The sequence below is a fragment of the Vidua chalybeata genome, chromosome 6, assembly GCF_026979565.1.
Source record: "Vidua chalybeata isolate OUT-0048 chromosome 6, bVidCha1 merged haplotype, whole genome shotgun sequence".
Taxonomy (NCBI): domain Eukaryota; kingdom Metazoa; phylum Chordata; class Aves; order Passeriformes; family Viduidae; genus Vidua; species Vidua chalybeata.
In genome coordinates, this window is record NC_071535.1 from 16,478,797 (window position 1) to 16,495,269 (window position 16,473).

At 39.8% G+C, this 16,473-nt stretch overlaps 1 protein-coding gene across 6 annotated transcripts in view; it reads right to left on the reverse strand.

Moving 5' to 3' along the window:
• Positions 1-16,473, reverse strand: part of DGLUCY (D-glutamate cyclase) — a 46,990-nt gene that overhangs the window by 22,451 nt on the left and 8,066 nt on the right. For 3 of the 6 annotated variants that reach the window (XM_053944926.1, XM_053944925.1, XM_053944922.1), the window contains exons 2-5: positions 5,692-5,765; positions 3,144-3,451; positions 2,014-2,125; positions 18-171 (exon numbers count right to left, since the gene is read on the reverse strand). In XM_053944926.1, the coding sequence (XP_053800901.1) occupies positions 18-171; positions 2,014-2,125; positions 3,144-3,149 (272 nt within the window). In that variant the 5' untranslated portion in view covers positions 3,150-3,451; positions 5,692-5,765. Of the gene's footprint in view, positions 1-17; positions 172-2,013; positions 2,126-3,143; positions 3,452-5,226; positions 5,245-5,691; positions 5,766-16,473 lie in introns of those variants that run through there. The other 3 variants (XM_053944923.1, XM_053944924.1, XM_053944927.1) reach the window with 3 other exon arrangements.

A 16,473-nucleotide genomic window follows, 5' to 3' on the forward strand; every position in this document is an offset into this window, starting at 1 on the left:
AGTTGGTCTGTGGTTACCTGATATCAGAATCACTACTCAGGGAAGGCCATTTCCAGTCACCTGGTTGAGTTCTGTACAGCAGTGGCAGGGGTCCATCATTTGCATGGCAGAACTTCTCAAAGTCATCAGCCAGGGACTTGTGCAAAATCACAACATTGGCCTGTTTATAGCCTTAAATTGTGGAAGACAGGAATGGCTGGTTATTAATTCAGCTTTTTGTTTGTGAAACAATAACTTTTCTGTATGAATTTCTTTAGATGGTTTGTAAGAATTACCTGAAGGAAATTTTTGATTCAGATCTCTGTAACTAGATCAAACTTCTTGAAATGCTTTAAAAATCATAGCTAGGCCTACTCTATATGTGAAGTCATTCACAGCTAAAACAGTTAGCAGACATGAGTAGTAGCAGAACATGAAGACACCATAATTAAGAAACATTTCTATTAATTTATATATAAACATAATTTCTTTTCCAACTGGGGACATTAGTCTTCTGTAGGAATATGCTTTATTTGCAAATGTTAACTCAGAGCCAAAGAAAGGTTATCACACACCACACTTTCACAATTATTTTTCACCACACCAAGGTATAAATCAATCCAAAAGTAAACTCCTGGTATCTTGATGTTAGTAGCACATTCTTTAAAATTTCTTGGCTAGGGCATTTTAATGTGGGCTGCAATTAAACACAAATGATTACAGCTCAGGAATAAACTCTTGACTGTCCACTGAATCTCAGTATTTTCTAATTAACATTCTAATTTAATTTCTAATTTAAAAACAAACTAAAACAGAACTGCTACACTTTCTTCACTTGGAAACAGCTTTGATTTAAAAGGTTCTTGACTACTACTATGAAATAGCTTCTAAAGACATTAACATTTTTGCAATGAGTACCACTGAAGAAAAGTCCCATTAAGCAAAAATTTATTTTCTTAACAGTAGTAGTTAATACCAATGTAATTTAAACTTTCTTGCATGGAAATATCAACTGTTAAAATAATGGGGGGAAATCTGGAGTACAACTGGTCTGGGGTGTATAAACCCAGCAATTAACAATCCCTAAATTCTGTACCGATTCTCTCTTGAAGAGTTATTACTGTCTGATATCAGGCAGGCGAGTAGGAGGCTGCACAGAAGCACTCACTTTCCTAAATACTGCAGTAGTCTGTCATCAAAGAGGCAATAATTTAGTTGAAATCAATGAGCTGCCTTCAAAGGCTGTAGAAAATGAGCCAAATCTTACTCTTGACTACAGCTAACAAAGAAATCCAAAGAGAATTCTATTCCTGATGGAAAAACGCAAAGCAAAGGCTGAGGTAAGCATGTATTTGCATACTGAATTTGTCCACAAACTGCTCTCTTGGGAGTAGTCAGCACAAAAATTCATTTTATTACTAGCAAAAGTTACTAAATACAGAATGAGATTCTTGCTAAATACAGAAAAATATTTTTGCTAAATAAACATACTACATTATCCACTGAATAAAACATTAAGTTCAGTTACCCTCAATTTCATTCCCTGCCATCCATAAGAAATCCACAGGCACTTTCTGCTTTGCTGGTTATATTAATGAGTTCTTAAAATTATGGGTTTAGTCAGGGCATTCAACTGACAGCACTGAATTTCACATACTAGTTACAGATGACAGGCTGAATCTTCAGGCAAATACTCAATAAACTCAGGAAGCTTCATTACAACACTTTGAGAACTTTATTGCTCCTCCTGATAGCTATCCTTACTTTTTGTATACAAGCCATATCTCCTGATGGATTCACTTGCATTATGGAGCCATCATTATGGATGTATTGACAAGCAATGGTAGTGGAGCTGGATGTGTTGACCAACCCAGGCAGTAATTCAACATACTCATGTCCAAGTTCAGAGAAGGTTAGAAAGAGCTTTTAACTTTACTGCTTTTGATATTTCTCCAATCCTTTACAAACAAAAACCACATAGGTATGAATCTAAAATAGAATCACTTTGCACAGAGAGCTGTTAGGTTCACTTACCTTCTGCCATTACAGAAGTATTACTAATACTGCGTCTGTTGCATCGAATTATTCTTCTTAGCACACGGGGAAGGAGACATTTCAAGCCTCCTGTCAAAAGCATCCTTTCATCCTTAACAGACAGATAATTACAAATTTAAACACAAAGCACCTTTTTTCTCCCCCCTCTCCCCCCCCATTTTAAATTCTGATTTTCTGGAGAACTTAGCTTACATTTCCTCCTCGTGTTCCACCAAAGTTATTATCACTGGGAAATTCTAAGTTGTGGCTCAAAAGGGAGATCAAATTCAAAGGGTTATTTCGCTGACATTCTATGACTATATGCAAACTGAATCTTTCAACAAATTATCTGGAGACATGCATTTTAATATTTGGAATAAACCACAAAACTTTGTTGCTCTACAATGTAAGAAACACTTATTTCCTCCCTGATAAATATTAATTTTCTACAGTATTCTGTTTTCCAAAAGTCATTGTAACTCTAAAATTGCAGAAGCACAAGTGGATTAACCTAGGGTATAATCTATAATATTACTTCTCTGATCAAAATACTTTAAGGCAAATAGCAAGGTGACCTTGTGGTAAAGAGATAACTATACTCAGAAAGTGCCACTGTATTACATTTCACATGTATTATGGTTTCAAATATTAATTATGCAGAACTGAATATTCCTGTGGCTATTCTTCCACTGGGAAAGCACAGAGATGTTTAAGTCACTTGTCACACAATCTGGAGTAGGTACAGAAATAAGTTTTCTAATTACAACCAATATCTGCCTCTTTTTACTTCTTTTGTCAGATTTGGAGGGTGAATTTTTTTTTATTAGAAATTGTGATCCCTGGTTGCCATGTGAAGCTCTAAGTCATTAACCACTTCTATATGCTGTTCTCAGAGCACTAGTTGAATACAGGTAATTGAGTGCAATGCTGTGCTGGTCTTTGCTGAGATGACTGGAACAGAACTGGTTCTAAGCCTCATATTTGTTACTGATTGTAAAGAATATGCTCTACTTCCCCCAAACTCTACAACTCATGCAAGGAAAAGAGCATGTTTAGAGGAAGACATGAAGCAAGAAAAATGTAGTTCCAGAAAATATTTAAAAAAGAGATTGCCCTGCGTTTCAGATTACCTGCATGATGGACAGAGTTTTCTTTGCATCTTCCAGGCTATATTGTATTTTCTTCCTCTTTGTCTACAGTGTGCCTTTATCTCTGCATCTTTTCCTCCCTGAGCTCAGACCCCTATCTCCATATCTCCAAGCTGGGCTGACCTTTGTAGCACTTGCTTCCTTGGTTTGTCTGACTGCATCCTCTAGCAATATGGGAGTTTAGATGCCTTATCTCCTCTCACTGGCTCTTTTTAATTCATACAGTTGATGTATCTCTCAGTTGAACCTTAACATCTCAATTTTTAATCTTAAATGAGCTTTTTCTGTTCCTAGTGTGAGACAAAATAGTCTAACATTAGAACTCATAATACACAATTAATTCACAAATGTTTTCCCAGACTTTTAAGATTTAGACTCCTCTGACCACACCTATACTCATATGTGAATATATATCTATATCTATATATCCCTTTTAATATTACAGACAGGCTTAGCTTAAGCATAGCTTTTCTATTTCATTCTTAATTTCTGACAGCGGAACCACCAACCACCTTACGAAGTTATATATCTTACAAGCTACAGTTTATGAAGTGTTTTTGCAATCTGCAGAACAAAAGCTTTTTATGGAAAAAGAAGCAAGACCAGTACATGATACATTTTCTATTAACTTAGAGCTTTCAAAATTAAAAAGTGAATCTGTAAATTTTGCAGATACTTAAATACGAACATAGATTTTTTTTACAGGCCCACACTGTAAATTATTCATTATCCAAGAAAATGGAAAAATGTTATTTAAGTGTCAGAGAGATTACACGTTGAGATGCAGTGGGTGGTTCCATACTGCTGTGCTAAACCACACCAGATAAAAACAAATAAAGAAATTATGTAATAACACTAAGGATTAAAACATTCTTCGGAAGTGTCAGTGTTACTACTTTGCCTTCACATATATCAAGTGAATTCATGAAATAGGAGTAAAAAAAAATAGCATTTCTGGGGTTTCAGAAATGGAACACATGAGAATACACAGCCTGTAAAAAGTATAGGTGGTAAGGGTAATAAACAGGTTTGAACACTGCAAAGTAGTTAACACCAATTTCTGGTGTTACGAATTACAGGTCTGTATCTCCAGTGGCACTGATAGACTAAAAAGAATATGGTTTAATGCAGCATAATCTAGAGAGATTGCTTGCAAGGAGCCCAAAGACTCTTACGAAATATAACCTTGCATTGCTCGTATCACTTTTGTCCTATTTTCAGTTTAAAGTTTGATAATAAGAATGGGTGGTGGCATGTACAGGATCATGGGCCAAAAAAGTGCAAGGGTCACTACTTAAAACTGTTGGGCAGGGCTTTTTGATATTGTCACGCAGATACCTTACCCAGAACTACTGCTGCACAAACAGAAACAGCAGAGTAACCTGAAACCGGAGCCAGCCCATGGGCTGCCTTTACCAATACATAATGGAAAGTAATCTAAACTAATTATAATCTAACAAACACGTTGTGTACTTTGCCTTGCCCTAGTATGAATATGGTTACAGAGGCTTGTTAATGTAAACACACTTTTAATGACCTGCTGTTTAATCATCAAGCTGATTTGAAATTCTGCCAGCAGACTTCGGTGAAAAGCACAGGCTTCTCTGAAAATTTAGTCCATTTGATTTTCCAACAGGATCTCTCAGTTTGTGATCTTTTATTTGAAGAATCAATTAATGATCCTTTTTTCTTCCCATCTGCTATGAATCATTTCAAAGCACAGAAGATCTCTGTGTATCATTCCAAAAGGGGAGTGTGTTGTGTATTTTCAGACAGTAACTCATCCAGCAAATTATTATTTAACTTTACATTTGAAATATAGGGTATTTGTATTTGAAGTTTATGAACCTCTAAATGAGGGCTGCAAATAGAAATTTAAATTAGTTTCCATTAGTGTTCTATCTGTTGCTTAAAGCAGCATATACTTGAGATCCTGCAGATTACGTCAGGACAAGAAATTGATAGAATCAATATGTCTTTGATGTAATCTTGTTTATTTGCAAAAAAGATACACAACATCTAGTTTCTCACAGTATATTAAGAACAAATAACAGAAAGCAATTACCAGTTTCAAAGCAGCCATTTCAGATAGCACTGAATGCTGCTGCAACCACCGCACTGGTATTACTTTACACTCAGCTTCTGCTCTGAGACAAAACAAGTTGTTTCTTAGGTGGAGAAATATGGGCAGAGACTAGAGAATAGTTCACATCGGGCCCTGCCCTTGCATGGGTACAACCTATGCAAGATCCCAGTTGTTCGGGCTTTTTTATCCTGCAAAGGATGAGCCCTCATGACTTCACACACCCTTCCAACCCCTTGGGTCATAGCCTAATATCCACATTCCTGCCTCATCATCTTACAAATACATATGACCAACAAGTTTTAGAACAGCCGCCTCATTTACATGCACCTTTGGCAAGACATAGTATACACCTAAGAGTAGACTAAGAAATTCATCAAGATTTAAAACTGTTACATTCATGCCTTGCTGGGGCTCACCTTGGACTTTGCTGACAGGAATACTCACCAGTAGCAAGAAGAGACTGCAAATGATCCACCAAAGGCTGTTTTCATATAAGATGACAAGAGTCGCTTATTCAACTTCAAGAAATTGAAAAAAAACATGAGGGCATGAGGATGGTATTTAAATATTGTTTCCCAGTTTATGCTGAGCTACAGATTTTAAGAATTGCTCCACATGGGGACCTTGCTGCAGACCACCACTGCCAGCCTCTCCCATGCCCCTGTGGCAGCACTGGCCAGCTAACACTGCACACAGCAGCTAAGGTGATGGGCATTGGCTGGACAAAAGCTCCTAAAGTGAGGGAAATTTTTCTTTCCAGTCTTATTCAGAAGGAAAAAAAGTCGAGGTCCATAGGACAAAGTACAATTACTTGTACTGCTTTGTTGGCAAGACAGCAGCCACAGGTGCTTGTTTTGATAAGAACATATGCCACCACCTGGGTTACACCCAGTCACATCATGCACAGTCACAGGGCTGATGGGGTGCTCATTCCTACCAAGGAATTCCATCTGAAAGTAAGCAAGTAAGTGATGTTCTGCTACCTACACATCATGAAAATAGAACCACGCTCCCAAAAAAGGTGACATGCTCTTGCTGTCAGGTCTTTCAGGCTACCTCCAGGATTATGCCATTCCTTTTTTTTCACATCTGCCAGCAGGTGCTGCACCCACCACTGCTGCACCCACCACTGCTCACCAAACAATTCTCAGCGATGGTCACTAAAGAAATTATTCCAGCCCATGTGTTTACACAAAGTTAGTGTCCTTGAGATGTGAGTGTCTCAGTAGGCTGTGTGTGGGGAACTTCCAGTGAATTGTACCTCTCCAAACTACTAAGAACAAATATCTCCATCTCCACACAAACCCGTGATGAAGAGATATTAACTTTCATTGTTCAACTGCTTCCTTCAACTCCTAGACCAAGAAGTACTGGGAACAGCTCAAAAAGACAGAGCATCATTTCCCTGACAAACCTCCAGGCTTAAGCAGTACCATATGGATGATCAGACGAATCTGTGGCAGAATCTCCAAGAATACCTCACTGCAATTTTCAGGAGTAAGTATAGGTAAATTGGTGTTAGCAACTGTACTATGTGATAGCAAACGGTCTGCATTTGTACTGCTATTTGTCTTGGAGCATCCATACTGCCCCCATAATAAATGTTAATTTGCATCAAGGATACCTGGACAACTCTGTTCTGCAGCATCCATTCTAACTTGAAGGATTCCAAGTTATGGACAAATTATGGCTGCATTATTATGCTTTCATTAATACATACCTGACATCTGTGGTATTATGTGGTGACTATAGGTGTCATGATAATCTGGAAACTGCCCTCAGCAGTTTGGTGCAGCCAGGCACCTGCAGACACATTTGTTCTCTATCTGCAAGAGCTCAGGGCGTGTTTGACCAACACTTAGTACAGCAGGACGATGAGAAGGAATAACAATGAGCAGTGCTATCAGTAATTAGACATATATTCTGACAATACCACAGTCCTTTTGGAGAAGAAAGTGCTGCTTTGTCTCTAGTGAAGATGCCCAAGCTCTGAAAACCACAGACATTACATACTTATTTGATAGACTGCTGTTGCATCCCAGGTTGCGTTCAGATTAGAGGTTTTATAATGTTAAGTTAGCTGGTTCTGTGTACCCCTTTGTACCCCCCTGTTCCCCCCATTGATGGTTCACTCCAGGCTGCCTGCCATTGGAGCTTCTCCACGTCACTCCAGTAACCACCCCCTGTTCCTTCCTGAAACTTCCCTGTCAGTTACCCCATCCCCGCGTCCCCGTTCGTCCCAGAGCCCTGTATCCACCCCTGTCGCGTCCCTGTTGGTCGCCATGGTCCACGTCACCGCCACGGTGCCTCTCGCCATTGGGCGGGAGGGCTTCTGCCCACCTCATCCCGCCCCCCTATAAAATCCCGCTCCTCCCCAGTCCCAGCGCCATTTTGTCCATGCGGCACTGGGAGCGAGTCGCGCTTCTCCATCGCAGCTCTACGCAACAATAAAAGCTCTCCAGCCAACCACGTGGACCGAGTGGACATTCCTTCGCCTCTTTGTCTTGCCCCTTGTGCACGGCAGCAGAAGCAGCCAGCCCCCCCGGTGCACGGAACACAGTAGCGCCCAGGACTCGCGGCGCCCCAGTCCTGCTGAGAAGCAGCGCCTTTGCCGGGCTCTCCAGAGCTGCCCAGGACTGGGGAAAAACAAAGCAAAGCCACAAGTGGCGCCCAACGTTATCAACCAGGGCTGCCGTTCCGCTTCATCATCCTAGGTGAGTTACCCCATTTGTATCGAATAATATTCCAGTAGGACAAGGGCCAACGGGACCCCCCTTAATAAAAGAGTGGGTGTTCCTTGGCCACAGACAGTCCAAAAGTATCACCAGGCCACAAGAGCTGATGGTGCAGCTCATAATGCGGGCCAGGGCTTGTCCGCAGGTACTATCAGGCTGTGACTTCACATGTATCCACCTCCCCATCAAAACATCCAGGGGAAGATGACCAAAGAGACTTTTGAACACCTTTTGAGGCAAAATGAAAATTTGCAGTTCGCTCTGGACAGCTTCTCAGGCCAAATTCAGATCAGACATCCTGGCCATCATTTGTTCAACACTGAATTCAAATTGTTACCCAAAGAAATGCAAAGTAAAAGACCACTCAGAGGCCTGACAGACAGGTCAGGGAAGTCCCATAAGTCGGTAGTGACTTGGAAGGACCCAGAGACTCAGTTGTGGGAATCTGATGTTAAGATAGTAGAAGGTTCCCCACAGGTGGCTGAGTTGGATGCTGTAGTGAGGGCTTTTGAGAAATTTGACCAACCTTTTAATCTGGTAACAAATTTGGCATATGTAACAGGAGCAGTGTCTAGAGCTGAGCATGCAGTCATAAAGGAGGTCCCGAATCAGGTCATCTTCGGGTTGCTCGCAAAATTAGTACACCTGGTTTCTAACCATGAGCATCCCTTTTATGTGGTGCATGTGAGATCACACACGGATCTCCCAGGCTTTATTGCTGACGGGAACTGCAGAGCAGACTCCCTGGCAGCCCCAGTACAGCTGGGAGGCCAGCCAAGCATAGTCAAGCAGGCCAGGCTGAGCCATCAGCAGTTCCATCAGAATGCCCCGAGTCTGGTACGCCAGTTTAATCTGCGGCGTGACCAAGCCAGGGAAATTGTGGCCTCATGCCCCAGCTGTCAGGAGGCAGCTTTACCAACACTGGGAGCAGGTGTGAATCCCAGAGGTCTCCGCAGTTGTGAGGTGTGGCAAATGGATGTCACCAAGGTCCCTGAGTTCAGGAAGCTCGGGAACATCCATGTAACCGTGGACACCTCGGGAGCAATTTTTGCCTCAGCCCACATAGGGGAAAGGGCCACAGATGTAAGGAAGCAACTTATACACGCTTTTGCCACCTTGGGGGTCCCAGCCACAATCAAAACTGACAATGGTCCAGCGTATACTTCCAAAGTGTTCAGCAACTTCCTACAGGAATGGGGTGTCCAACATAAAACCGGGATTCCTCACTCCCCCACCAGCCAGGCCATAATAGAGAGGACTCACCAGATGCTGAAGCAGGTCCTCCAGAAGCAGTGGGGAGATGTGCGAGTGCTGTCACTGCACGAGAGGCTTTGCAAAGCATTATTTATCATAAGCTTTCTGAACTGTTCCTTTGACAGGCCAGAACTGCCAGCCCTTTGCCGGGCTCTCCAGAGCTGCCCGGGACCGGGGAAAAACAAAACAAAGGCGCAGACTGCATCACAGACCCCATAAATAATCAACAATAATCATCATCATCCCTGAACTTGTGAACAAGAATGTGTAGAATGAATGAGTTATAATCCTGAACAGTAAAAGCTCCTTGTGGTGGGCCTGAATGAAGATCTCAACCTCATTCCTAACTCTTCTTCCTCTGCGTATTCAGAGAAACTGAAACTCTACAGCATGTGAACCTTTGAGGACCTCAGCTGCACAGTAATGTGACTGATGGAAGACCTGGATGATGTGGCAGTTCAACTAAGCTACACTGATCTGATTGTCCAGTCATCCACAGGAATCAGGAATTAACTAATTTTATAGGCATGTGGCAACCATGATGACCATGAGAAGAGACCTTCTGCAAGCAGTGTGTTGGTGCTGCAGAGTGTCAACAGGTGCCCTCACCCTTCTGAATTCAAAACAGTCATTCAAGACCAGTATATGATGTAATTACACTGGGCAACTGTCCTCATCCACCACAGCAACCCTTGGCAAAGCAGAGAATGTTACGCCATAGCTAGAGGCTGCCACAGTGCCTACTGCATGGGAGAAAGGTGGGCTTGAAATGAAGCATTGCTGGAAAGAAAATTCCCAAGTACCTCACTTTTAAGGACCTGAAAGGATACAGGCCCTTATTGAACTGTCCTGGGCAGCCTGATCCCACAGCATGTGGGTGTTTCTGATGCAGTCACTCTGTCGTGGCTCCCTTGGGGCATCATCACTGGTGGCAGCAGCACCATGGCTGTGCAGCAAGTGCAAGTGTGACAGTACAGTGACAAATGCAAAAAGGGAGCTGCTCAGGAGCTCTGCTCTGCTGCTGGTCTCAGCACGGGCCAAGTGAAGGACTTCACAGTTCCTGGTGACAGATTAGATCAGGTATCAGTTGACTAAATGCTCTCACTCTGTAGCTATTCAGTGCCTTACACAATTATGTACAATACACCACTGTGTCCAGTGCAGGCAGACCGAACATCTCAAACCACTGTTTTCATGAGCAATATCAGCAAAGAGCTCAAGATGTTTAAAAAATGCAGCTACCTTTCTAGCTCATAGAGTCAATCCTGAACTTTTACTGCTTTTTTCTATGTTCCATGAATAGAGTAAGATCTGTACACATATCACCCTCAAACCTTTTCTCACCATTAAAACTTTTTTTTTAAAAAGCCGTTTGGTGTTAAAAGAGATGACTCATAATGCTGCAGCATCAGTTAGCTGGCTTGAAAGGGATGCTGATGTCATAATTTTGATTTTCATTACCAAAGAACATGAAGGTAAGACCTGAAAATGTTTTACACTTCTATCACCTAATTTTATATTTTAAAGATATAAATAAGCTATAGTAATTGGTATCTTGGTGTGCTCTAATTCAAAAATTGAGCCTATATTTTGTATAGAAGCAACACAAAAGTTTAAGCTTTTACTATTATTTTTTTTAGAGTTTTGTTCCCAGATATGGAAGAGGTAAATATGCCTAAAACCTTACCACAGAGCTTATAGTTTAAGGACTCAAACTTCTAGTACTTCTATGAATACAAGTAAACGAGAAAGCAGATAATTAGTCCCATGGAGCTCATGGACAGATGAAGTGCTTAAACATTTGCTGTATTGTACTTCAGCTGCACACACATTTGCATACAAGCCATATCCTATATGCAGAGCTACGTGAAGAAAGACATGACAGAAAAGTAAACATAAAGACAGAAAAATATATAAGCAATACACTTGCTTTTTATAAACACGTATATGAAACAAGCTAACAACCTTGATATAAGTTATAACTAGTACTGATGAACCATACAGTTCAGAAATAAGGTTTAGCTCTGTTTTTGTCTGCTTAGTAACCATTGATCCTTTTTCCTGGTTTCTGTATACATGTCACATAGGAAATTGTAATAACATGCCTTAAAATTCCATATCCCACATTTGGAATTTGATAGGACAAAGAGTTATATCTTTAAGGCGAAAGAAGGTAGGGTTAGCTTAGATATTGAGAAGAAATTCTTTCCTGAGAGGGTGGTGAAGCACTGACTCAGGCTGCCCATCTCTGGAAGTGCTCAAGGCCAGTTTGAAAGAGGCTTTGTGAAACTTGGTCTAGTGGAAGGTGTTCCTGCCCATGGAAGAGGGGTTGGAACTAGATGATTTTCCAGGTCCCTTCCAACCCAAAGCATTCTCTGATATTCCTATTTAGGAGGCTCTTTTTAAAGAGTTCATTTTTGTTCTTGGACTTTTTTTCACATATAGAGAAAATACTCTTGGCTTGTTTGAGCATTAGTTTTTGATCTGGCTGAATTCTCCTCCTCCTCTGAAATGGATTTGCAATTGACATTATAGAGACTGAATCATCATAAAGACGAACAGTTTCATGGTACAGTTAATATATACATAAAGTCCAAATAATTCAAAATATTATTAAAACAATATTCTTCAGAAGATAGAATTAAAGCTACATCTAGCCCAGTATCCTGACTTTGATAGTGATCAATAATGCACACCTTAAAGAAGAGCTCAAAAGCAGAGAAAACATTCACAAAACCTAGCTGGTTTATCCTTCCAGCATTTCATGACCTCTGGTTCAGAAACTTTGGAGCTAAGGGATATTTTTTTGTTTGTAGAAGTTAATGTAAAATCTGATATCCAAGTGGACTTTATCCCATATAACTGCAGCTTGCAGCGTTTCATATGGATTTCACCAACTACCTCCTAAATTACTTTACTTGGAAAACTAGATGCAACTGCTAAGAATTTTGCATGGACTGTTTCATTAGGATTCCACTTTCAAAGCCAATATATTTAAAAGTAACAAAACTGTCTTTGTATTAGAATGCAATTTCCAAACACAGGTATTCCTTTGATCCTAATTCCATAAATATATTTCCTCTTGAGACAAGCATCTTACATGAGTATTCCAGCAATTTTCAGCAGTATCTCCTCCCAAAGAAGGATCAGACTACACAGTATATGCAGTGACAAAAGACAAGACAAATTAAAAGCACACAGCAGTTTGCATTAATGTGCTCCAAGTCTAAATGTACAATTAAAATAAAGCATTCACATTTGAAAAATAATTCTGAAAAGCTGTGGAGTTTGTCTCTAAAATATTAGTCAAATGTGTGTGATTTTGATTATGGGGGCAAGGGAACAATGAGTTTGGTTCAAACCTAGACCTATTTAGGTAGCTTCTCTTTTAATATAGTTAATATAAAGAGACATTTTTGGGACCACCTGGAATTTTGAAGATGGAGTATATATAGGAACAGCGTTTCTGGAGAGAAAAAAAATAAATCTACAGAATGGATAATTGTTCAGTTACTTGGAAATATAACCAAACTAAAATCATATAGAACAAGGTGTATTTTATCATATATTGCTGTATCCTAACTACCAGGAAGTATTTTTAATAATATGCAAAGATAGAAAAACATTATGATTTGAATACAGGACCAAGGTGTTTCTCATTACAGTTTGAAATGAGAGGATTTTAATCAATTAAAAGGAAGACGAACAGGCATCAGTTACTAGAAACTGCTGTGATTTCCAGTCAGACTGATGGAGCAGTAGGAGACTGCTGTTAAAAAAATAGTTACTACTACTAAAACATTTGAAGACATGATGGTACCTAATGACTTTCAAACTCCATTCTCTACTGACAGATTTCCCTAATGGAAATTTCTTGTCTATTCTCATAATACTTGTCTTTATAAATTAACTGAGTTTGACATAGAAAGCTTGCTATACAAGGCTGATTTTGAATCTATTAAGTACTTCAAACTGTAGATATATGAGACATACAATCATTGTGTCCATGTGAAAATTGTCAGAAGTAATGCAAGCTCACTGAAGCATTAAATTATAAGACTGGAAAGAAGTGAGACTTTCTTGCTAGACATCAAAGATACAGTTTACCAGAAGGCATATAAAAGAATATGAAACCATATATAAAAATAAATTGGTGTCCTTTACATCAAACAACAAACATGATTCTCTCCCCACCCCTCCCCCATCTAGTGGAAAGTTTAAAAGGCAAGCATTCTGAATAGATCCAGCTTCAGTTTGGATAATATTACACAATATTTTCCACTCCTTTTGAAGGAGGAAAATATTGTGATCTCTACTTGTTTTCAAGATCTAGGAAAAAAAAGTGTATATATATGTATATAAAAATATAGATGCATGATATATGAATATATATATTCATTCCATGGTTGATCACATAAAGCGAACTGTTCCCAATTAAACATTTATTTCAAGACTGAATAGTTTAATAGAATAAAAGTCCAAAATGTGTAACCTATAATTCAAAGAATAGAATGATCAGTATGTGGCCTTTCCACGGTTACTAAGTTTACAAAAAAAAAAAGTGAAATTAAGTGCATTAAGTCGGCATTGTTTAGGATATAAACTATGTCTATTAAAAATAGCTAAGAATATTAACAGAAATGCATCTAACTTCACTGACCTTGGGTTCAGATGTCAAGCATCTCAAATGTCTTTCTTAAAAATAAACAGGAATAGAGAGGATACCACACTTATAGATGGCTGATTTTGTACCCAATAGACACATACTTCTGATGGACAAGCAATTTTTGACCTTTATAGTATTTATCAGCTCCAGTGAAAAAGTCATTTTCCCAGTTTACAGTTGTCTCCTAAGGGCTTTCATCATAGCACTTTAATAAGAAATTTTGGGAGGCAGCTGTTTATTCTGAGTCTGCATCTTGCTGAGCATGAAGTCTGTATCTTGCGCAGCTATAGCAAGGGCTCTTCAGTATTATTGCATGGTGATGTAATCTCTTATCTGCACTGTACACTTGTCCTGTTGCTAAAGCTATATGTTTTCAATTAGAAACTTTTGCTGAAAATAGCCTTGATACCACCTATAAAATAACATTTAGAATCCATTCATTAGGTATTTTTGTAATAAATCAGAATACATTCGTGGCTTCTTTAAAACAACTTATGAATATTGGGGGTAATTTGATGGCTGGAATATTTATTGCATGCATATGTTGAGTTAATAGGTAGATGTAAGACAAGGAAATAATAAGACAAGGAAAGACAAGAGATAAGTTTCTCCAAAGTAAACAGATCAGGATTAGCAATGAATATTCTACAAACAAGGGATGGTATGATTATTAATAAAATGGATAGGTAGACTTTCTTTAAATGTTTTGGTTTTATGGTTATTCTAGAAAAGGCTCTGGTTTAATAAGAGTATATGACTTCTATATTAGTCACATTTAAGAAACCCAACAGGAATAAAGTTTACAAAACCAAACAGAACAGCCAAATCCATAAGGCTAAACCAGATTAAATTGTAGCCCAAAGCTTCAACTATCTAAGAGGATGCACTGTGAAGCTTCAACATAGAGGGGTAAAAGCAACAACAGGAAGAGACAAGTGATGATGTGAGAGACACTTAACGTCACCTTCAGCTGTGACAACAACACCCTTAACTCTGTAACTGAAGGCAAATGGATGCTGCTACCCTAGCAGAGGCAGGGAGTGGGGGAAGGCTGCTCTCCTGGGGTGTGTGGGTGGTGTGAAGGCATTTACTTCTGCAGACAAAGAGAAAAACTGGAAAGATTTGGCAACTGCTGTCTTAGAGGAGGCATGCTTACTTTTACATGGCATATCCGAAGTCCGAAAGGGTACATAAAAGGCTACAGAAAACACGGGTACGGTCTGCCTTGAGACACAAGATTAAACAACGGATTAACACTTGCTGTTTGTCAAAGCAGTGAGGCTCTGATGATTTCCTCAGAAATCCTCTCCATCTCCTCCTTAAATATCCATCAAAGGATAGTGTTCAGGGACTGCAGTGGGTTCCTGTCCAAACTCAAATGATTTATAATTCTGTTGTTTTGGTACTTGTTATCCAAAAGTAATTATTTTATCTTATGCATAAACCAAACCAGTACCTCCACTAATCACAGTTTTCTAAAGAAAAATACTATCACACAGTGGAACAGTTTAATCAACTTGTTATCTAAAGGTGCAGGAAAATAATGGCAAGCGTCTCACAACTCTTTACTGCCAAAACCAAATTCTTGGGCGGGAAGATATTATAAGGCCCCACCACGTTATAGATACATGTTTCTGTGCTGGCGTGAGAGACTGGAAGGGTTGCTGGCTCAAAACATTTCATGTGTGTGCAGAAAAGGCAGGTCAGGCCATTCCCTGCTGAGGCAGTGACCTGCCCCATACACCCCACTGGGCCTGTGGGCTCCAGCCCTGTAGGAGCCATCAAGCTGTGGCATTCACATTCTCTGAACAGAGAGACACAATTCTCTCTCTCTCAGGGTTTTTTCCTGAGAAGCACAGAGAGAAGAAGAGAAAACAATTCTTATCTGTGCCTGTGTTTGTGCCCATGTGGAATGTGGTATGGAGATTGTTTACCCAAGGTGATTGCTTGATTGGATTCTGGTGATGGTTGTTCGGATTCATGGACCAATTGGATCCAACAGCTGTGTTGGGACTCTCAGGAGAGAGTCACGGGTTTTCTGGTTACTTAGTTAGTGATATAGTTAGTTAGTGATAGTTCTTGTTAGTGTAATATAGTGTAATAAAGTTATAGTATAATATAGTATAATAAAGTAATTAATTAGCCTTCTGAAATCATTGGAGTTCAGACATCATTCTTCCCACGTGTCAGGCATCCCAGCACCAATACCAATCCCCAACACACTGGAGGCAACACTCCAAACCTGCCCTTGGAGCTCTCAATCCAGCTCCTGAGTGGCCAAAAGACCGAAGTCCCACCTGGGGGAAGGGCCCAGGAAGGCCAAAGGGTATTTAAGGCTGAACATAAGATGAACACATCTTGACCTTTCTCCTCTTGGAATTTCTATTAGTTGAACACTGCTGGAACCCAGGAGTTGGTAGCTATATTTGTTCTTTTCACTATCTCTTCTTTCTTCTGATTCCCTCTTGTTGGAATTCGGAGTAACTTAAAATTGAATGGGCTTTGAGTTTGCTAAGTTGAATGGGGGAAATTAATACTTTGACAAGTGGTTTATGTTGACCGAATGCTGCT